This window comes from Cuculus canorus, chromosome 3 (assembly GCF_017976375.1).
Source record: "Cuculus canorus isolate bCucCan1 chromosome 3, bCucCan1.pri, whole genome shotgun sequence".
Taxonomy (NCBI): domain Eukaryota; kingdom Metazoa; phylum Chordata; class Aves; order Cuculiformes; family Cuculidae; genus Cuculus; species Cuculus canorus.
Window position 1 is genome coordinate 87,875,579 of NC_071403.1, and position 19,943 is coordinate 87,895,521.

Sequence of the window (19,943 nt, forward strand, 5' to 3'; positions counted from 1 at the left end):
GATATATGTTTCAGCCCCCAGCTGCCTCTGGAGTGTGGCCCTCAAACCTAACAAAGCAAGTGAGGGATGAAGTGAGGAATCTGGTGCCAGGCATCTGTAGCAGATTATGTATTTCTTGGGGGCCTTGACTCCAATTTTACCTGCTGCCCTGTTTTGCAGCTCTTTGGGAAGAACCACGCAAGTAAAACCTCTAGCGAAATCAAGTAACTGCGCCATGCTCTCTAGGTAGCTGCCCATGGGAAATGGAGGATTCTCCTCCCCTCTTTGCATGACTGATTAAGAGGACATAGCAGTCACTTGTCTCTCACTTTTCCTCCAGCTCAACAGGAATATGAACTCTCTGTTGAAGTCCACCTGTGGAGAGGAGAAAGTGTTTCCCAACATGGACAGGGGAATGTGACCACATGGAGGAAGTAATGGTGGCTGGAGGGGAGATCAGAAGATATACAAGGACCATTTCTCTGCCTGGTATTGACTTCACTTTGTGAGAGTGGAGCTATTTATATATTCATCTACCTCCTTCCCTTAAATGTATATATAAATATCCTTCACTGAGCCTTTGCTCTTTTCTCACCCACTGTACTGTCCCCAAAGGGTGAACAGGACTGATGCTGCTTCCAGGACCAGAGGCAGCAAAACTGCAGAGCCTCCCCATCCTCCCGTACTGGGTGCCAGCAATCTGAGCGGTTTGCTAAAGGTAGTGACCATCCCTGCAGCCTAAAGTTTTGTTCAGACTTTGAGGCAGCCCAGGAAAAATGTTTGTGGCCAGGAGACAGAGATGGCTTATGGAAAGAAGGGCTGGGATGGTATGTCGAGTGAAGCAGAGGGTAGAGCCGGGTTGACTGTCCTGGCTGCCAGTGAGAGGGTGAGAAGGACCCCGTGCTTCCATGAGCAGCTGTGTCCCCTGATATCTTTCCCAGCACTAGGCAGGCTGTCCAAGGCTCTGTATCTCCAAAGAGATGGCTATTTGCATCCCTTGGCAGCTCCCTAGGGTCCTCACACTAGAACAGGGCCTGCTCTCAGGGATCAGGGCCTGACAAAATGACTAGAAAACAGGCTTGTGATGAAGAGATACTGCATGGAAATAATGCTGCTGTTATAAGTATATCATAGAAAAGAGCAGAACTCTCTGTGGCCATGAAGGATTAACTGTCTGTATTATTTCCCCAGCTTATCTACCATCTATCACTGTGCTCATTTTCTTATGTGACTGATTTGAAGAAGTAAGCAAACATTGTGCTACCCAAAAGAGGGATGCCTGAGGACAAAGTCTCAAACACATCCAGCACAAAGTCCAATGCTTGTCACAAAGCCTGGGTCTGATTTTTTCTGAGCTGCTTCATGTACACTTTTATCACAGAGCAATTAATCTATAGCACAGCTACTGACTTCTTTATTTAAGGGCAGCACTTCCACAGCCTTTCCACTTTCTACAACTTAGGAAAGCTGGCAATGCAGGAAAGCAAGAGAGCTGTGCTGATTTACAGTGGCAGTGAATCTGGCCATGCAAGTATATCCAAAATTTATGTTCCTAGGCAAGGATAGCAGTAATAAAGGCAGAGCAGTGGGGTAAGGATTCAAGAGAAGGATGGAGATACTTAAAGGGGTCTGCAAGCACCTATCAGCTCATTTCACATCTCTGCAGCCTTTTGGGGTAACTGCATGTCCACACAGTCCTTGCTGAAGGAGAAGGGGACAGACAGCTGATCACTTTCATTTAAAGTATTGCAGCCTTTCAATGCTTAGAGGACGCTTATAAGAAAGACAGGAAAAAACTTCCTAGCAGGGCCTGTAGCAATAGGACAAGGGGTAATGGTTTAAACTAAAAGAGGAGAGGTTTAGACTAGATATTGGCAAGCAATTTTTCATGCTGAGCATGGTGAAACACTGGCACAGGTTGCCCAGAGAGGTGGTAGGTGCCCCATCCCTGGAAACAGTCAAGGTCAGGCTGGATGGGGCTCTGAGCCATCTGATCTAGTGGAAGAGGTCCCTGCTCACTGCAGGGCTTTTGGACTAGATGACCTTCATTGTCCCTTCCAACCCAAATTATTCTATGTTTCATTAGGGTATCCGCATATCATCTGGGTTTTTCTGGAGCAACACGTGTGCGCTGTTCCCAGCACACTGTCCCAATAGCGTGCTAGTTTTCCATGCATGCTGGATCCATTGCATGGGGCCCTTCAGCAAACCAGTCACAGTTCCTGCTTGGAGAATCTGGATGCGAAAAGAGGATGAAACAAGAGAAGGACTGACTAGCTGATGGAAAGCAGTATCTTTGCCACTTTCGTGGTGCATTTACAAGCAATTACAGGCATTAGAGGTGTAATGGTGACAAGGGAGGTCTCAAATAGTCAGGGTTTCCATTTCAGGGATATGTTTCTCTTTGAGCATACGGTTCCTTATTGAACCAGAACAAGGTCTGAAGTGCTCAGAACTCTGTTGCATTTCCTGCTCACTGAAAATGCATAGGAAACATTGCTGTGGAAACACAAACCGCATCTTACAGGAAGGATGCTCCTTGGGCTGTGGTACAGATAATCTTGTTGCATCAGTGGTGGCTAATTGCAGCAAGAATGTCAGCTCAAAGAGCGGCCATGGAGCTCTGGAAGACCTGATCACCGTGGGCCAACATAGGCTCAAAGACAGGGCTTCCAAGCTCCTGGCTGGGGAGCCAGACAGAGACATGCAGCAAGACTCAATGCTGTGGCCAGCCTGACTGCTCTGGATTATCCATCAAGAAGAGCAACCTCTGGAGCTGTGAGGCTTCCAGGATAACCCAGAGCACCCCAGGAGACCTGGCCCCTGCTGGGGAAAACACTCCTACCCTGTGTCAATCAGCGCATCCTTGCTCCTGAGACAGTTCATCAGATGTGGTGAAAGCTCATCAGAGCTCAGCCACTAAATCCCCCTCTGGCTCAGTGAATTGACATGCTCTAATTAGTGATAATGATGCCAGCTAGTTAATTAGCTAAGCTCACAAATCACCTGTCTAAACACAACTGGTTGTGAGCAGAGAAATTTTACTGAAGTGCCTTTTAAGATGAGGCCCAAGATGTGATATGTATGACATTTATTCATGCAGTGCACATTCTTGTTGCCATGTTCCTTATAAGTGCCTATATTTTTCCTTCCACTTAATTTAGCTTTTTAACTATTGTTTATTTATTAGCAACTGTTTAAATTCTTGGAGATATTTAGGGCATTTTGCTCATCTTTACCTGTGAAATCTGTGTTGCAGGGGTACTCACAGGCACATTTTCAGTCTCTCCTGTGGGAATAAAGAACTCCAGTCAATTAAAATAACTTATTGTGGTTGCTATAAATAACTGGAACAGAGCGTTTGAAGTCCCTCTTGAGGTACAAAACAGTTTTAAAGGACTCAAGTCTCACTTTAGGAGGTGTGAACACTGTATCATTTGTAAAATAATCTGCAATTATAAAACAGGAATGGCCCACCTAAATCAGATGCTAAATTTACCTCATTTGCTGGCCTGTGTCTGCCCAGAGCTGACTGACACAAAGAGGTGAAAAACCTTGTATGTGCAATTAGGACTAAATTGCTCCCTGTGAAGTTCAGCTTTATGTACCAGCCTTAAGTGACAGGCTGGGTTTTTTTCCTAGAACATTAGTGATGCACCTGTCTTCTGAAATAGTGAATTTTATCCTTTGCTATATTTGTACATATTTCTTTTATCTCCACAAAAAGCCGGTCTGTCCACTTTAAGCCCTAAATTACATTTTGTCACAATGCATTCCAAGCAGTAATCCTGTCTTCTGTAACACCAAAAAAGGCATCTTTTCAGCAGTTTTAAATTCCTAGGGGTTTGTGGCATTGTGATCTCACCTATCTTGTACAACAGAGATAGACTTAACGTTTCTGAAACACACAGCTCATGGAAGAATCATAGAATCACCAGGTTGGAAAGGACCCACTGGATCATCGAGTCCAACCTCGAGCTCATATCTGTTTTGCAGAAGTGTTCTAGACACTGCAGAGACATTATTTCTTGGCATTAATGGCTTCTTGATTGAAACCAGAAAGTCTATATTTATTATTTCCTCTTCTAACATTGCCTCTTCTGTGCAGAAACCTCCAATTATCCAACAGAAATTATCGCTGGATGTGCCACCACTGGACTTTGAGGGAATTGCAGTCCAGTGGCCATCAGTTCCTGTGTTATTCCCTACCTCAGACTCACTGACCAGCCTTCACTCCTAGAAAGCACCAGGCCACCCAGTTTCTCCTCTGGATTGCCTCCCTTTGGCAATGTCACTTCATTAAGTGGGTTTTTTCTTGCTTCCATGAATTTGTTTCACCCATCTCTGCTGTCAGTTGCAAACATGGCCAGTGACCCCGGGCCCTAGGGGCAGCCAAGCTCCCTCTTTTCATGCCAGCTGCAGATGCTCAGTGCCTTACCCACCTCAGCTTTTAAGACTACAGAGATTCAATCCTGCAGAGGCTTGAAGAGGGTGCAGGGAGAACTCTAGACAGTCAGCAAGTGCATGAAGTGGAAAGCTGAAGCCTGGAAGTCAGAGCTTTAGAAGGCACAGCTATGTTCTGATTTCTTTATCCCGAGGGGGAATATGGGTTACCACCAAGGGCACCTATGAACTGTCCCTGTTCTGGTGTCTAGGATTTGTCCTGATTCAGAGGAACAAGAGTAAATTTCCCAGTGATGCACAGAAGGGAGAGGCAAAGGAGGAAAAGCTGTGTGCCCCTCTGCCTCCCCATGTGCCACTTTGTCCCCACGTGCCGCTTTCTCCTCATGCAGGCTGGTCTCACAACTGTGGGGCTGGGCAGCAGGGTCAGACACTGACCCTCCAGGGAATACCCTTAAAGGTTCCTCCTCGGAGAAGTAACCAGGACCCAAACTGCCAGCTGATCTGGGTAGAAATCTCACCAGCCAGCCCACATCAAGACCCAGTTTTCACCTTTTCAATCACAGATTGTTCTCATTTTCAGCTTTGGCCCTTCCAGATTTGGGTTTTTTTTAAAATTTATTTGATTTCTTAAAAACTCTATGAACTAGAAACTGGCTTTTGTTCTGAAGTGAATGATGCAAGTTTCTCATGAGGCTTGGAGCTGAGGCTTGGGAAAGCAGCCAGTGTGTACTGCAATTCTCTTGAATCAAGAAAACTGAGGTTCATGTCTGTTCTGATGCAAATGTTCCTGCTGGACTCTTACTGTGGGATGGTAATGACTGACCTGACAAGAGCAAGAGGACATATTTCTTAATTAATAGCACTTACTGACCAGATGCTGGGAGGACAAGGAGATGCTGGTTTTGCAAAGTGGTGTACGTATTGAATGCTGAGTTTTGTTAAGGGCTAGACGTATCAAGTAGAAGGGTGGCACAGCAGGAAGAGTCATGGTCTCTCCTCAGATTCCCTTTGGGTGTTTTTCAATCTGATATATAACACAGAGGCTTGACCCAAGCCCTGCAGAACTCACTTGAGTTTGGATATGGAATATCTTTGAACATACTCAAACTGAGGAACTGCTCCTGTGCAACACCAGAAGCGGGGAGAGGAGCCTTGCTACTTAACCCCTTTGCCATGAGCATTAGCAGAAGCACTTTCTGCATGTACTCAATCAAAATCCAGCTCATTTCTATAAAGTCACTGCTAAGAGCTGGATCAGAGGTGGCTCCTCACAGTTGCCTATTGTGGTTACCTATCTTCCAATTTCTGCAGTGAACATCTGCAGCCCATGGGGGCCAACCAATTAATTGGAAAAAATCCCCGAGTTAATTTCATTTTCAGCTTGCCGTAGTGCTGGATCCTAGGTACACAGACCTAATTTTGTCAAATTAGTATAATAATAATAATAATAATAATAATAATAATAATAATAGAGAAATTAACTCTTCCAGTACCTATGCCATGAATGACTCTTGGCACCACTAATCCTCTCTTAAGAGGGAAAGAGATGGTCCAGCCTCTCTCCTGATTTGACAGTTATGGGCACTCCTAAAGCTGCTCCCTGTGCTCGTCACAGTTTCAAGAGTTCCTCTGTGTATGGACGCAGTCACCTCTGAGGTGGCAAAGCAGAGCACAATGCTGCAAGGGGTTTGGAGTGGAAAGCAAGTACCACCAGCCTTACATTCCTCTGCAAGAAGAACATCTAAAGCCAACAAGCACTAAAACCCTGGAACCCTTGAGCTCTGCAGAATTTCTAGAAGTGCTGCTGACTGTAGCATGACTGGTTGCATGCAAGCAGTGTGGCCTGGATACATTTTTGTGCTTGCAAGATCAAGACTGGTGCACAAGTCTGGTTTGTGGCACTAACATGAACAAGAACACCTTTCAACAAAGCATGTAGGGGAGAGCAGCAGATCCTCATCACAGTGCCTTTGTGTTAGGACGTAGCTTTTGACACTTAGAAGTCTCTGTACATTCTGAGGTAGTGGTGAGTCTGAGGCAAGAGAGAGGAATGCCTTCCCATGTTGGACATTACCAGTGCGACAGGATTATTTTCCAGAGGGGAGAGGGTGGTGATTGCAAAATAGAAAACAAAAACTTCAGACTCCAGGTATTTCCATGAAACTAAAATATGGGAACATTTGCAAAGAGGTGCTCCCCAGGAGCTGGCTGGCAGCTGCGAACAGATCATATGGTCATATGAAAGCAGGTTTCTTCCTATCTGTCTTTCATACTATCAAGAAGTGAAATAAGAGGATGCTTTACCTTCTTTTTTGTTTGAGTCCATGGCTGCTATAGGGTGTACGTCCTTGCAGGGACTCCTGTCCTCACTCTGGAGGGTTCTGGCTGGTCACTGGGAACATCCCATGTCTTAGAGCTGCTCACATGTGAGCCCTGCGATGGGTCAGCTGGTTTGAACCCTGAGTGCAGAAAGATGCAGAAAGGGTTTATTGAGTGGAGATGCTCAAAGTTCAGAAAACAGACTGAGGAGGAGGGATTTGAGAGGGAATGAGGCATCCTAAAAGCTTGTTTGGGTTCACAGTGCCAGAGTAGGTGCCAGTGCAAACACTTCCCTCTCAGCCCAAGGCCATTTGTTCTTACATGGGTGGGTGATTAAGAAGTACTATGCAATCCCACAGAGACTTTGCTCAGTAAGATGCTTCTTGTTTGAACACAGAAGCAAAATGAGATGTATTTTGATCAGCACATGACCACCTTGCATGGGTGCTCTCCATCAAAGAACCAGCTTTTTGCTATGCAACTAATCACCCAAAATGTCCTCCAAACTTGTGTTTGGGCCACAGAGATACTGCCTTTGCAATGCTGCTGCACAACCCTGTCGGCACTTTTGGAGGTGCTTGTAGTGCCATGCCTGCTTTCTCTGTCAGTTGTCTCCTGGACTTCTGGCAACACAAGAGTGTTCCCAGGCACCCTGACTTGTAAGAGCTGCAGCCTCTCTGGAAACCAGGACCAACATAGCACGACGCTGTGCCCAAGTCACTCCCTTGGTAAAGCATCTCATCAGTCCAGTAATGGGGATAAGGCTTTGGGAACGGTCTTAAGACAATGGCTGATTAATGACACAGGCAGAGCCTCAGAAAAATTAATTGCACCAGCTCACACTTCTCTTATCAGCCCAGGCACGACCCCACAACCATGCTTCCTCTCCCTTGGTTTTAATTCAAGTCTTTTTTTGTCCAGCCTTACTAGGAAGTTAGATGTGGCTTAGGAGTCTAGAATAACCTCCCACCTCCATTTCTGCTTGATGTAGATATGCCTAGGGCTGATGTGACTTATCATTAGCTTTGCTAATGGGATTGGAGGGACCAGTGTAATTATGGTGCTGCTGACACATCTCTGCCAGGAGGGCTGTGGTGAGGAGGAGATGCCTGAGGTGGTGTTTTCAGGGAAGCAGGCACAGAGAAAGGCACATAGCATTAAATAGAGGGGAGAGATACAGAAGCTGCTAGAGCCAAGTGGCTTTAGAAAATCACTGTAAAATTGCTACCGCAGCAGTTGCTTCTGGTACAGGGTAACTTGTAACTTGGGGGCTGTATGCTTTCAACACAACAGTTTTCCAGTGTGAAACTCCCAAGGGGTGAGGTTGGTGGCACCATCAAGGACCCTGAGATGGGAACAATGCTGAGCATTTGTGAACTGTGGCAAGGGATGCCTCTTGTGCTGGGGCAGACAGCCTCTTGCTGCAGGTGTGATGGGAAATGAAAATCTTCCAGCACAGTGCTGGAAGGACTTGAGGTTAAGCACCTTCTTAAGACTGAGGATTAATGAAAGGATAAACTTCCTATATGTAAAAGAGAGCTGCTTATGAAATCTCCTTCTAAGAAGATCTACTGTTTTCTCAGGGCAGAGGATCCTTGGATGATGCATATGGAAAATCTGAGCACAGGTGGAGGGACTTTGGGTCTGGGCTTTGTACAAATAGTCTGGGAAAGCTTCTAGGTGGATGCTTGGTTGCAGTGACATAAACATAATAGTTTATGAAATCTGTTTTCTATCAGCTGATAGTGTAAAATTCATTTTTATGTTCTGAAGACTCTTAGGCTCATGGCAGAGTTTAGATGGGCAGGGACCTCTGAAGTTATCTGACTGGCTAGGCAAGGCTAACCTCAAAGCTAGAACAGATTGCTCAGGGCCTTGATAGTCTGAGGTCTGGGTATTTTCCAGGCTGGAGACTTATCAATCTTCTGGGCCTGATACGGAAAAAAATTTTGTGCATGAGGTTTTAATGAGAGAGAAGTAGTACTTGTAGAAGAAGGACTCGTATGAGGATGTGTCGTTGGGCTCTGGTACCTGTTCTCATGCACTTTCAACTCAGAGCCAGATAGGGCTGGAAGGGAGCCCTTTTGCATTGTATCTTAGGTCTCATGTTGTAAAAATACTGTGGCTTCCTGCTATCAGAAGTAATTTTTCCCTATAGCGGGAACTTAAAACACCCGTAGAAAATGAATATTTAACTGAGGAGCTTCCACATCAGACTAGTGCAAATGGGGACAATGTCTGAGCAGAGTCTCTGTCCTCTACAGAGCTCAGGAGTGAGGCTTAGAAACTGGGACCCTGGGGATGCCACTATCTCCTCCTGCTCCCAGCACCACCATCAATTCTGCTGTATGAGTGCACAGAAAAGTAGGTTGACCTTGGATAAGTGGGTCTAGAAAAATCTTCAAATCTTCCCTGTTTTAACAGCAACTGTCTTTCACACGTCCTCTAGCTGCAGCCCGCAATTTCCTGAGTTGCTCTGTGGCTCTTTTGTTACATTAAATAATTGCATTACATTGGCTACTTTCCAGCATTTAGGGCTCACTCCTGGACTAGGTGAATAGGTGACATTCCCTGCCTATTCTGGGCTCTTCTGAATTCCTGAATACACAGAGCAAAACCAGTCAGTTCTTCCACATCACTAAAGCAAATAAAATGTGCACCTCATTATGGTTTGAAGAATGCTTGTCCTCTGTTCCCCCTGACTGCCAGGTGGGGAAGTTGTTAACACTGTCCTCACCAGGAACAAGGGCTTCAGTCATCCTGAGTTGGCTGAACAGTGTCTGGATTGTTCCTAAAGGGTGCAAATATGGGTTGGAAAATAGGACTGAAATTTGACCCTAAGACCCTGTATATGGACTGCTTGGTCAAATCCTGCTTCTGCTGGCATCAGACAGATCATAAGCTCACAGCGGCATTCGGTTGAGCAGGAACCCTTGTATGTCTCTAGTCCAACTCCCTGCTCAGATCAAGGCTAACTCCAAACTAGATCAGGTTCCTTGAGGGCCGTGTCCAGCTCAAGTCTAAGTATTTCTGACACTGGAGTCTTTGCAGCCTCTCTGGGCCCTCCAGTGCTCTGGGGAAGAATAGTTTTTCTAACATCCAGTTGGGGGGGGTCCCATTGCTGCACTCCCTTCCCATTGCCTTTCAGCGTGCACCTCTTGGAAGAGTCTGGACGCCTTCTGCTTTATAGCCCCCTTGAGGTAGTTGAAAGCTGTAAGAGGACCCCCCTTTCAGGGTGCAAGCCCTGCACCCTTAACCCCTTCCCATGTGCATATACATGAATGCATGTGCACATTAGCGGTGAGAACAAGCCATCCACATGGCTGCTTTCATAAACCACCATCAAGCCTCCACCCACAGCAAATCCAAGGTTTGCCTGATATGCCAGCTCAGCACAAGGTAGTTTCCTCATCAACAAGGGGATGTTACTGCTGCTCTGCAAGCTCCCCACTGGACAGGCTCAACACTCAGTCACATGAAGCCATCAGCAGACTGTCTTGGCCTGCAACCCAAGCTCCCCACTTCTTTAGGGTCAAGAAACAGCAAAGATATGCTTGTTTCTTCAGAGCTGAGCATTAAAACTCATTTACCCTCCTGCAGCTCTCGTCAAGCCAGAACGATATCTCCACAGCAGAGCTCTAAGAATATTTTTAGGGTGTTAGAGCCATCAGATTCCTCAATCGTGGCAAAAGGAACTATTTCCCCCTTTTGTCTCTAGCTTCCCTTCAGCATCCAAATCTGCTATGCTCAAGAACCAAAGCTGAGTACCACTTCTGCCACTAGCAATTGCCATGATTCTGACCACTGGTTTCCAGCAAAGAATACTGCCCTGTTGCCTTACACAAGCAGCTGGTGCTGCAGTCTCTCCTGGGCAAACCAGGCAGTGCGTGAAAGTTAACAGAGACTAAGCCAGCACCCCCTTCCTATGAGATCCCAAGGGAGAAGGTGTGGATGGATGAGGAGGTCCCAAGTGGGTTGTCTTCTTTAGCTATGCCCCAGGCACAGGGTCAAAGGCTGGAACAAGGTGCACCTGAGGCAGCACAGAGGGGGGATTCCCACACAAAGCTTTGTGTCAAGGCAGGTTCCGCAGCCTGCACTGCCCTTGTGCGACTATGTTCACCCTTCCAGTGCCATCCCTCCTCTCCCCACCCATGAAATGGCACAACTAGGAGGAACAATCAGCTTTGCAAAAAGACCAACCAAATACCCCGAGCATCAGCATGCAAATAGGCAAAATTAAGTAAAGCATTTACAGACTAGTCTTGATGGACAACAGTTACTCTTTGTTTGGCTTTCTGTCCCATTCTGCTTCTGAAATCAGGACCATGCAGGGTAACCATGCAGGGGAATCCACACACACTTTCATTGCTTCAATTATTAATTATCCACAATTCTCCTAAACAAATGCTTGTCACCTTCCAAGTGACTGTCCCAATCCTGCTAGCTGAGATTGCTGGCTGCTTTAAATATCCCACTTGGAGAACAACTCCCCAGTCTTCTAAAGAGAATGGAAAAAGCAGTGATTTACTCCCATCACTCTCACATTTTGTCTCCAGCTAACTCTAACACAGCTGTCATTCAAATACTTCAATTCAACATGAGACCTCAATTCAGCTCTCAAATGCTAGGACCAAAAAAGGTCTTTTTAACCTGGTATTTTAGAGACCTTAATATAAATGCAGCCTCACAAAATTCTCCAGCACACTAAGAAGCCAGGTAGCCAAACACAGTCTTAGAAGAAATTAGCTGGAAATAACTGTGGGCACTGAAGATGCAAAATACTTTCAATGCCATTTAATGTGCTGCATATGCAACGTTAAATAGCTACGGCTCCAGCTTTTTCCAATAATACAAAAAATGGTATTACTAATCCCAGTCTTCATCCCATGCCAAGTATATTTTAAACTTACCCCAGGCTAGCTGAAGATCCTTCTGGTCACCAGAGTTGGGAATTAGCACTGTGCAAGAAAGGAGAGAGAGAGAGGAGAGCAATGGTGGCTTGACATTTCCCAGGATGGGACTGTCACATGCTAATAACCGATTTGAAACGCAAGCATAACAAATACCTTCCAATTATGTAATCTTCAGGTCACATCCTTACAACCCCATGCAAAAATCAGGACTCCGTGCTTGAAAGAAGACAATACTGACTTTTTTTCCTTTTTAATTAGAATGACACACTACTGGGAGGGGAGGGTAAGAAGCCTTGTGAAGCAATAGGCAGAGGGGGTTGTGTGGTGAGAGCCTGGTGCCTCTGCTGCTTTGCTGAGCTCAGAGGCTCTTAGGTACCCTCTATGGCAGCCCAGTGAGGCAGCCTGCAGCTGGGGGCAGGGAGACTGCTGCAGCTCCTCACTTTCTCTGGCACCCTCTGTGTCATACTGTGTGTGGCTTCACTGGGGATGCCAGGGCCAGGAGAGCTCTGCTTTCATTCAGGGGCCACGGTCAAGGCTGCTGAAGTAGCCAGGGCAGGGGAGAGGGAAACATCAGCACTGGTGTATTTTCTTTTGCTTGTTAGATCATGAAAAACTTCCTTTAGGAAAAATAATAAGGGCGTGGAGGGAAGTGGGAGAGAGGGAGGCAGCAGCTCCAATTCTTCACTAAGGTGTTGCAGGGCTTTTTGTTCCAAAGGGTGTCAAGAAAGTGTGGGGAGAATGCAGGTAACCTAAGGCCAGCGGTGTCAGGAAAAGGTTTGAGCTGGTCCAGTGAGTTACTCAAAAGGAGGAGAGCAGAGAGACCTAAAGGAAGAGGAACAGTAACAAAAGGCAGACTGATGTCTCCTGGAAAGACAGATCTGCTTCAAAGATACCCTTGGGGCAGAAAACCTGAAATGTAAAATCACACAGCCTAAATCAGTATAATTGCTATGCAGCACAGATAAATGTGGTGATGTGGAGTCCTCAAAAGGAGTGGAAAGAACGGGCTCATAGATTCACAGAAGCTCTGTGGAAGATGCTACTACTTCTGAAGTCAAGGACTAGGGACAAAAGAGACTGTATGTCTTTTTTTGGAGCTGGCTATTTCAGTAGAAAAATGTAACAACATTGAAGAAAGTAAAATGATAATTCTGCAGGAGTTTGAAGGAAAGTGGTTTTTTTGGAGGGTCAAAGATAACTGTGAATTAAACAAAAAGCTCAAGCTAGGAAAGACTTATTTTAATAAATAAAAAGAAAAACATTTAGCTTTATGAATCTGTGAACAAAACATTTCAAATACTGATTTTTCCTACAAGCAGCTTTAAGAAAAAGGGCTGAAAGGCATTACATTGCCAAATCATCCATGAGCTGCTTTGTTTCAGACAGCCCAATACGTTTCAGTCTGCTGATAAGGTGCTTTTTTTCATATTGCCAAGAAACCAGAGGACCCACAATTTTTTCTGAATTCTAGCAAAATAACCGCGGTATTTGAAGGCACATCTGAAGGAACAGCATTTGCACATTGTGTCTGCAAATGGAGGCATGGGCACGTATTTACTAAAACTCCATTAAATACCTGGCAAGCAAAGACAACACGCATGTTTTCCTGACAGCACTGGTATGTCTTTTTTGTTGGTAGTTTTTTTTGGTTTGGTTTTAAACTAGAAAGCAGTTTTTCTGCTTTGCAAAGCAAAGTATTTAGATTCATAGTGCAGAGACTTTTGACGACCAAACATAAACAGAAATAGAAGCAGATTTTTCATTGCATTAGACTTTCTGACATGACAGTGGCAGCTCTCGGTATCCCCTGTGCACTCTCTCATCTACTTCCCTTTCCACAGCAAAGCAGCTTCAGTGCACGGCAGAGGTCTGTCCTTGAGCACCCTGCTACAGGAGCCTTGGGTCTGAGGCTTGGCCTGTGAGCAGTGACAAACGTGCAACCTTATGGTAAAAAGGATCATAAGAGCACTGTGTTTGCAAAAGTTTCCGTGAATGGGGAGGTTTCTTTTCTGGAGAAAGTTACAAAAGTTGATTATAAATTAGGTCTCATTTGTTGCTGACAGGGTTTTGTGAAACTCAGAGAGAAAGACATTCCTAGGGCAAGTTAAAAAAAAGAATTCTAGTCCTCAACTGCTCCACTTATAAATTTACCCATTTATTTCTTGAAAGCTATCACTTAGGGGACTTCAGCTATCAGTCTGAAAAGAAAAACAACTTATTTTTATTTACTATTGATGTGCATCCTTGGGGGTTATTTTTAATAAATACATGAAGAAATCAATGACTGCTGAAAATTGGTCACAGCTGTAGAGCCCAGAATGCACTGAGGCAGCTGCCTTTAACTCATGCTGCTGTCCATGGCTACATTTTCAGCTTCTGCTTCAGTCTCACTGTTGTCAACCCATGAAGTGTGCTACTCCACTGCATTTTCATCTGTCAAGTTTCCTCCACCTTTCATACTGTAATGACATAAATCCAGCCTGTGGAGAATGCAATCAAGTTTGTGTCAGCACAGTGATGTGTGCACAACTCAGATAAGCAAACTACCAGGAACCACAACCTCCCCAGTGTAGTTAAGTACCTGCCTTAACTTTCTCCCACTTTGTAGCCTGTAAAAGTTTTGACCTACAAAGCACACAGGCTCAACAGCCAAGGAACATATTCTGTTCTTTGCAAAAACTGTGTTTATATACTAATGCCTTCCCAGCACGCAGCCTCTACATTCCTCTACATCATAGTCCCAGTCATTATCATAATTTACCAGGGATTAGGTCCTATGAAGTTTATCCTGACTTCACAGAATCATAGAATAGTTTGGGTTGGAAGGGACCTTAAAGATCATCTGGTTCCAAGTCCCTGCCATGGGCAGGGACACCTTCCACTAGATCAGCCTGCTCAAGGCCCCACCCAGCCTGGCCTTAAACACTTCCAGGGATGGGGCAGCCACAACTCCCCTGGGCAACCTGTTCCAGTGCCTCACCACTCTCATGGTGAAGAAATTCTTCCTTATGTCTAGCCTAAATCTGCCTTTCTCCAGTTTATACCCATTCCCCCTCATCCTGTCACTACAGGCCTTTGTAAACAGCCCCTCCCCAGCTTTCTTGTAGCCCTTTTCAGGTACTGGAAGGTCACTATAAGATCTCCTCGGATCCTTTTCTTCTCCAGGCTGAACAACCCCAACTCTCTCAACCTGTCCTCATATGGGAGATGCTCCAGCCCTCTGATCATAATTAGACCTGAAAACTGCTATAAAGAAGAAATGTCTATGTATCAGCATCCCTTGCAAATAAAGGTAAAATAACTTTTAAAATCTAAAATAACTAGAGACCTACTTTTCTTAAAAAATGAAACCACCTAGCAGCACAGCAAGTCACTGTGGGGCTGCCTATTTATGTTCTCTCATGAAAGCCACAGTCATCTGGTGAACTGACACCTATCTCGTGTGCGTAGGTGGAAACTAGCAATCCTGAAACTTGGCAAAATAGCCGGTGTTGAGCTGTCAGGGAGTGGTGCATATTAACAGTCAAAAAACAGTATCAAAAAGAAGTTTTAATTCCCTGATGAAAATGGCAGTGACTGCCAATTTCTGCTGCCAGGGTTGTATCTACATCAGCATTTCACTTAGTTGAAATTGCAGATTCAAATCTGAACCATTGTGCTTTCTCTGCAGCTACTAGTGACAAGCACTGTCCTGGCCCCTTTGTGATGAGTTATATTTTCACAGAAGAGTAGATGCATCGCCCTAAGATTTTTGAGAGAAAATGCCTGGAAAGCTACCTATGTGATCTACTGTTGAATGCCCTTGCTGAAGCGATGAGCACTCACTAGTTTAGACTTCAAGCAGAATTCGTGTCTGTCATTTAATATTACAGCAAAAAAACAGCAGCTCTCTAGCAGATTTTAACATGTAATAGTGGCATAACAACTCGATCTACTCTAAAGCATTTAAATAAATATATTTACTTTTTGTCCCAAACATCTGAGTTTGTCATACAGGTTCTCATTTTGCTTTGAAGAAAGGACTTTTAGCAAGGTTGCAGTTAGAAAGAATGTGAAAGAATGTGACTGTATCTAATTAGGCCATATAACAGGGACTAGTGCAATGATAAGAGAAAGAAGAACCAGCTGGGACCAGATGCAACTTTGAAGAGGAGCTCAAGGAGTCTAAGAGCATGTGAAAAAGGAGAGTTGAAAAGTTCAGCTGTGAGGGAAACCTACAGCGTTCATCCAGAACCCTGAAGGAGAACCCCAGAGGGCAGCGCTCATGCACCAAGGGGAGGAAACTTATGTAAATGAATTCCAAGAACTGATTATAATAGACACATCTATTCCAGGAAAAATAAAGACTACGTAACGTGTTTCCCAGAATCTATATGAATATGTATATTTAACCAGTATAAAAATCATGTACCCAGCCTCAATAATTGCACACACATCAGGTGGATCAATCCCCTGTGTGCCTGGTGATGCATAATAAAGGATACCTGCTTAATAATCAAATTGGCATTGATTATTGAGTTTGGCTTTTCACAGGATTAGTATCCAGGTTCATTCATTCTGTAACACACATTTCATTTGAAAACAGATTTTGTCACCATTCTAGTACTATTGTGGCTATTCTTTTCGGTCAGCAGGGCAAGACAGGTTCTTTTTCTGATGAAAGACTACCTATTTGCAACGGGCGAGGGAAGCAAGCGGACGACTCAATATGAGTGATAAAGCAAGCTTCGACTCTATTCAAAATCAGCCCGGATTATATACCCTAACATTCAAAAGATGCTTTGTGCTTTGTGCTTTGTTATACGTGATTAGTTACTAAAACTATTTGTTCTTTATTAATTCATTGTCCCTTGTTAATTCATTGTTGCTATGTTGCTACTTCGAGCTCTGTTTATCTTCTTGCAGTTACAATACAGTTGCAGTTGGGCTCGGTGCTCCATCCTCTTCCCTTGGGAAAGATTCGCTTGTCCTTCAGAAGTTTCTTCTTAGAGATTCCTCCTTGCATGCCTTCTTGTTCTTTTAGTCCACATCCACACTCAGAGTTTAACAAGGTTTCCATTTATACAATACGTGTCTCACAAAGCTTTTCTATTGAATCATGTCCTTTTTCACTTAACCATTTCCCAACACCTATTAACAAACACCATTTTAGATTTATTTCAGATAATGGGCTAGGGAGGTACTTGAAGAAAAATTAAACTTAAATCAAACAAAGTAAATTTCACAGAGAAGTCATTTAAAGAGAATAAATGCAAATGTTCTTTTTAATTGTTAATTTTGTCATTAAATCTGCTTTGTGGATTATGAAGTGGGTATTGACTTCTTGTTTCAGAAGAAGATGGTATCTTAGCAACTCAAAACACACACCCTTGTTCAAAATAAATTAATTCAGCTGATGCTTATATGAGTGGCACTAAAATGTATTATTCCGAGTGATGAAAATGAACAGCCACATTTTCCAATCTCTCTGAAATTTCTACTTTCCCTCAAAAAATAAGTAAACACAAACTTTTCAAACTATCAGCACAAATCAGCATTGTATATCTACATGAATCTGTAGGCAGGTAGATTGAAACTACAATTATGAAAGGGGGCTGAACAGTTCTGTTTCTCTGAACTCTGCCTGACTCAGAGACCTGGTCACAAAAAGTGTGTGGATGGAATAATCATCTTGAAAACTACTGACTGGGAGTTAATAACAGACCTTTGACTAATCTCATGAAAAGGATATAACTGGGATCAGCAATCTCTGATATCCAATATCTTTGCTGGTAGCAAAAAAAATCTACTGCCATGCTGGGTGAGTTTTATTTGGACTTTACAGCTTATAAAATCAAAACTAATATAAAATACACAACTCTTCCACTTCAAACACACTTGTTTACATTGAAGGTACTTTGCTTCATTTGGAAACATGAAGGTTCTAGCCCCACAAAACATGTTGTCTTTGAACTCGCCTTCAAAAACTGGCCCAGGAGGATGTTCTAGCCTTCCAGTACTTCCAGTACATCTGCATTTAATGAGGTGAAAGATAAAGAAAATTGTTAATGTTTATGCTTGCAATGTTATTTCCTTTCATTACAATATCCTTTTCAGATTGCTGTATTTGAGTCTGCTATCATATTCAGATATGATAATGGAGGGGAAAGTGACTTCTTTCAGATTTAGACAGGTTCCTGCTTCTGCATGGACTTAAAGTAAAAGCTTATAAGTTTTTGGCCAGCCACAATGTCCAATAAGCCTCTCCTCTGCTGGTAGTCTCACAGGATCTTAACAGTCTATGCAGCACAGAACTGCCATCCCCAGCCCTGCAAATAACTCATCTACCCTGACAACCTGACGGATTAATTAAATTTTCCAGACTTTCTTTCTGTGAATCAATGCAGAGCAAGACTTTCATTTATTCAGCCCAGGCCCCTAAGCCATGCCTTGGGATTTAAATTTGTGCTGGACAGCACTTCTGTGCCATGCTCTTAATTCTTATAATTGCACCAATATTTTTGTAAGAGACTGGAAAATAGACCAGATTGGATCTAATAAAACCAATAAGATGCTGTTTCCTAATTGCAGACCCTTATTTATCTCATTTCAAGGCCTGTCTCCTCCAGCATCAACAAAATAAGCAATTTTCCTGTACTTACTAACTCATTTCTGGGGCATTTGGTTACCAAGGACAGCCAAACACGGGTGTATCTGTCAATGGGCAAAGCTCCTGTTTCACTATGGGATGTGTGTGCGCTTTATATTCACACGCAGGAGGGCCATGCCTAGCCCCTCTGTGTACACAGGACATTCATGCAGGGCTTTCACACTGGTGGTGCCAGCACCACGCTGCTCAGGTGTCTCACCCGGGCTGGCCTGCCAGTAACAGCCAATGTGTTTGCAGAAGTCTGGAAAGGCAGCAGGACATCAGAAGACTCCTAGCATCTCAAATGTTCAGACTAAGCTGTGACAAGATTCCCAGGTGGAAGAAGAGCTAGTGACACTGGTCTGATCCTTCCCAGGTTATGACTTCCTTTCTGTGTCTTTTCAAGGGTGGATCTAGTCCAACATGCTCCATTCCAACCCCAGAGAAAGTTTAAAATGAAGGAGTACTTAAAACTACCTTGCTGCCAACATATGTAGTTCTGTTAGCACCAGTTTCGACTCCATGGCTGTTACTCTCAAGCACACCCTCAGGTGTTGTTTTGCACTCTCCCTCTAGAAAATGAGTGGTGGAAGACAGGTATTTTTGCTTCAAGACAAGAGAGTATCTGAGAGACAAACTCTACAAACTGTGCAACACACGATGTTACTGTTGCACAGAGCCCTTTCTTCCAGAGCTTATTCCACATCTCCCATGGGCAGACTGCTCACCGAGGTGGATCCTTGCGTGCCTTTGGGTGTCAGGCAAGAAGTCCCGTCACCCCCTCCTCCGCAGCTGCTGCTGAGCCCTGCCGTGGGGCAGAGCAGCCCCCTGGCCATCAGATGAGGCTGTGGCTGCTTCTCTGTGCCTGTGGGGGGGAGGGCTTGTACAGACCCAGAGCAATGTGTTACTTAGAGCTGAAAAAATGTCACAGGGAACTCTGCCAATAGGATATTGACTAGAAGCCTTGGGAGTGAGTCAACTGAGTGCTGGGGAAGAGCCCTGGAGCCAGGTCAATTGCCTCAGAAAGGCACTTGAGAAATGTCACAGGAAGGACATGGATCTGTTGGAGTGAGTCTAGAGGAGGGCCATGAAGATGGTCCGAGGGCTGAAGCACCTCCCATGTGAGAGAGTTGGGGAGTTGGGCTTGTTCAGCCTGGAGAAGAGAAGGCTTCAGGAAGACCTTACAACAGCCTTCCAGTACTGAAAGGGGGCTATAGAAAAGATGGGGAGGGGCTCCTGCAAAGTCAACATCCACACCATTAAAATGGTGACAGTGAGCATGCTGAAGCAGGGGTCGCCCTTCCCCTGGGCCAAATAAGCCATGATAAACACAGCACTCACAAGATAAGGCTCCGGGGAGACCTTACAGCAGCCTTCCTCAAAGGGGCCCCACAAAGAAACCTGGAAAGGGACTTTTTACAAGGGCGCGTAGTCATAGTGTGAGGGAGAATGGCTTTAAACTGAAAGAGGGTAGATTTAGATTAGATATAAGGAAGACATTCTTAACGATAAGCGCTTGAGGCGGTAGCACAGGCTGCCCAGAGGGGCTACAGGTGCCCCTCCCTGGAGGCGCTCAGGGCTGGCTCGGGTGGGGCTCGGAGCCTCCCGCGGTGCGGGGCGGAACCCAAAGGGCTGTGCCCAGCCCGAGCCCGTGGGGCGGCACTGCGAGCGCGGACCGGAAGGGGGGTGGCACTTCCGGG

At 44.8% G+C, this 19,943-nt stretch overlaps 2 protein-coding genes across 4 annotated transcripts in view; both read right to left on the minus strand.

Moving 5' to 3' along the window:
• The window catches only part of ARHGEF33 (Rho guanine nucleotide exchange factor 33), a 39,112-nt gene extending 27,474 nt beyond the window's left edge, over positions 1-11,638 (minus strand). For 2 of the 3 annotated variants that reach the window (XM_054061937.1, XM_054061936.1), the window contains exons 1-3: positions 11,613-11,638; positions 6,688-6,842; positions 3,219-3,268 (exon numbers count right to left, since the gene is read on the minus strand). In XM_054061937.1, the coding sequence (XP_053917912.1) occupies positions 3,219-3,268; positions 6,688-6,709 (72 nt within the window). In that variant the 5' untranslated portion in view covers positions 6,710-6,842; positions 11,613-11,638. The remainder of the gene's footprint in view (positions 1-3,218; positions 3,269-6,687; positions 6,843-11,612) is intronic. The other variant, XM_054061938.1, reaches the window with a different exon arrangement.
• Positions 11,639-12,215: 577 nt separating this feature from the next.
• MORN2 (MORN repeat containing 2) lies at positions 12,216-19,679 on the minus strand. The gene is made up of 3 exons (XM_054062345.1): positions 19,585-19,679; positions 18,711-18,868; positions 12,216-17,656 (listed from the first exon to the last, which is right to left on the minus strand). The coding sequence occupies exons 1-3, from the start codon at positions 19,677-19,679 to the stop codon at positions 17,355-17,357; spliced, it is 555 nt and encodes a 184-aa protein (XP_053918320.1). The 3' UTR covers positions 12,216-17,354.
• Positions 19,680-19,943: the final 264 nt, after the last annotated feature.